The 2,473-nt window shown below is 40.2% G+C and overlaps 1 protein-coding gene across 1 annotated transcript; it reads left to right on the top strand.

Annotated features, from left to right (window-relative positions):
• The first annotated feature begins 11 nt into the window (after positions 1–11).
• On the top strand, positions 12–146 carry LOC104467243 (PQ-loop repeat-containing protein 1-like). Its single transcript, XM_010080961.1, has one exon. The coding sequence runs from the start codon at positions 12–14 to the stop codon at positions 144–146; it is 135 nt and encodes a 44-aa protein (XP_010079263.1).
• Positions 147–2,473: the final 2,327 nt, after the last annotated feature.

Genomic DNA, 2,473 nt, shown 5'->3' with positions numbered 1-2,473 from the left:
CCGCGGGGGCCATGGTGTTCGGCGGCGTGGTGCCCTACATCCCGCAGTACAGGGACATCCGCCGGACACAGACCGCTGAGGGCTTCTCCACCTACGTCTGCCTGGTGTTACTGGTGGCAAACATTTTGCGGATACTTTTTTGGTAAGTTGGTGTTGTGTGTGTGTGTCTGCTCAGTTCTAAAGGTTCTTGCTTGCTTGCTAAAGTTTTGATTTGGAATGTTTGAGGAAATAAAGTGTTTTACATCCTTTTTCACTCTCTCTGGAAGATGGGAATCCTGTCTTTCGTAGGTGGGTGAACCTGCGCCGGGTGAAATGAACCGGGCTCAGGAGCGCTGTCTGTTACCCTTGTGAGATCTGATTGTCAGTCAGTGCTCTGATGGTCCAAGATACAACTTTAGAACTTGTTGGTAAAGAAAATAGGTTTATTTTAAGTCAGATCTTTTTTCTTGTTGACTGTATGTTACATTTCCCCTGCCCCTCTCACTCTGCTCTGCAGAGTGGGGGCCCTGGTCCTGGACACTTATTCTAGCATCTAGTTGATCCTAATGTCGTGGGGACACTTGCCATATGTTTTTGTATTTTCCTGGGATGCCGACTGGCTTCAGAGGGGGTTCACTTCTAGAGCTCCATGCACAACTACAGATGAAAATATTCATTTTTTGATAACTGTCCAAAAGGTGGGATATCTTTCAAAGCCAGATTGTTTTCTTTTTTTTTTTAATTTTCAACACCACTTTCAATATTTAAAAGCAAGTTTGTTTTTATTTTTAGGTCTTGTGCTGCTGGACAAAGAAAATGTTATTAGGGCATGATTTCTGTGAATTAATTTTATTAATTTATATTCCTCATTGCTTCATATAATATAGATGCTACTACACTGGGAATGTACTTGAGAAACTAAAGATGAAATAGGTAAATTACTGCAACTAGGAACAGTTATTCTAAGAATATTTTGACTAAAAAATACTGCTTTGTAGTCCACAAAGAACTGATAGGTAAGAGGCTACATCTTTTTATGGGTTTCCAGTTTCTTTTTAAAGCTCCTCTTATTCTTTAAGGAGCTTCTTGGATTCTTCTACAGCAAAATGCAACGTGGAAGTGCTGTGCTGGAAGGGGGAAAACAGGGAACCCTCTCTTGGGATCACAGCTAGCAGTCATACTGAGGGGTCACTAGATCAGAGCTACTTGTTGCATTGGACCTGTGTTTTCCTGGGGAGAAGTGGATGGAGCAGCTGTTGGAGAAAGCAGGGAGCAGAAGGGAAGTAGAGAAACTGGCAGGGGGAAGAGAAGTGAAAGGCCTGAGCTGACAGTCTGAGAAACAGAAATTGTCTAATTTTTTGTTTCACTGGAGGTAGTTGAAATATACAAATGATTTGCACCTGGATTGAGATGCTGACAGTTTCTAGGTAACTGAGGGGAGTGCTGCTGTTAAATGAGACTTGGACTGTGGAAGAACTGAAAGATCTTTGATGTGAATTGAGTTTAAGTATGTCTAGTTAAGAGATGTGCAAAAGAATAAATAAAGTAATGACAAGTTGTAATTTATGTCAATGTTAAAAGATTTGTCAACACTTCTAAAGAGAGAGAATGCAGTTATATTGATAAAGGTTATGTAATTTTTTACTGTGAGTATTTTAGCTACATAGTAGTATCACTCTGTGACATCCTAGCTCTGTGTAGGCTCTGGCCATCTTGGAGCGGTGATGGGATGGAATGGCTTCACACAGCACCTGCGTAGGTGTGTCTCGCTACGGGGGAGTGTAAGGCATGCTGCTGTCTTGGGCTACAGCCATTTCTATTTCTACAGACATTTTCTAAGTGTCGCAGAAGTGAGCCTACAGAAACTTCTCTCTATATTTACAATTAATCATCTTTTTCTAGTTCTGTTGAACAAGAAGACAGAAAAGAAGACCTGCATAATAGTAATTCAGTGTTCCCTGAGAGAGAATGTTTTCCTTCTCTACTTAGACATCCCTGGTAGTTCATTGTAAACACCAGTAGGTTAGTCATGAAAGCAGCATTGAGAGTGGATATTGTCTTTGGGCATATGGATGGTTAAAGGAGGATAGCAGAGCAAGAGCCTATGATTTCTGCAAGCATATTTAGAATGAACCCATAGAGCAGCTTTGCAATTCAATTTTTGCGTCAGTTGTTTAATGTCACCTATGGCTGATGTATTATCTGGGATACAGCACTTTAGATAATTTGACATAAATAGCAGAATTATTTTAATTGTGTATGCAATATTAATTGTATGGAACTAGAAGGTTTGTTTTAAATTTATTACATATTTTGATCCATTCTTGTGCTGGAACAGAACTGTTCCTACATGTAATTTTTTCCCCAATCTGACTTTCAAAGTACCAGTTGATAAGACTGCTCCTCCTTCCCTTTAGCAAACCAGTCCAGACCTTAATCTAAGTCTCTCTTCTGAAAACTTTACTGACATATAGCTGCTGTTTCCCATTGGTTT

Source organism: Pterocles gutturalis, unplaced genomic scaffold (assembly GCF_000699245.1).
Source record: "Pterocles gutturalis isolate BGI_N339 unplaced genomic scaffold, ASM69924v1 Scaffold53224, whole genome shotgun sequence".
Classification (NCBI taxonomy): Eukaryota; Metazoa; Chordata; class Aves; order Pterocliformes; family Pteroclidae; genus Pterocles; species Pterocles gutturalis.
Note: the sequence above shows the minus strand (reverse complement) of the source record. Positions and strands in the feature narration are given on the sequence as shown.

Bases quoted from the DNA above. Each gene is read 5' to 3' on its own strand.
- LOC104467243 (XM_010080961.1), top strand. From the start codon at position 12: ATGGTGTTCGGCGGCGTGGTGCCCTACATCCCGCAGTACAGGGACATC.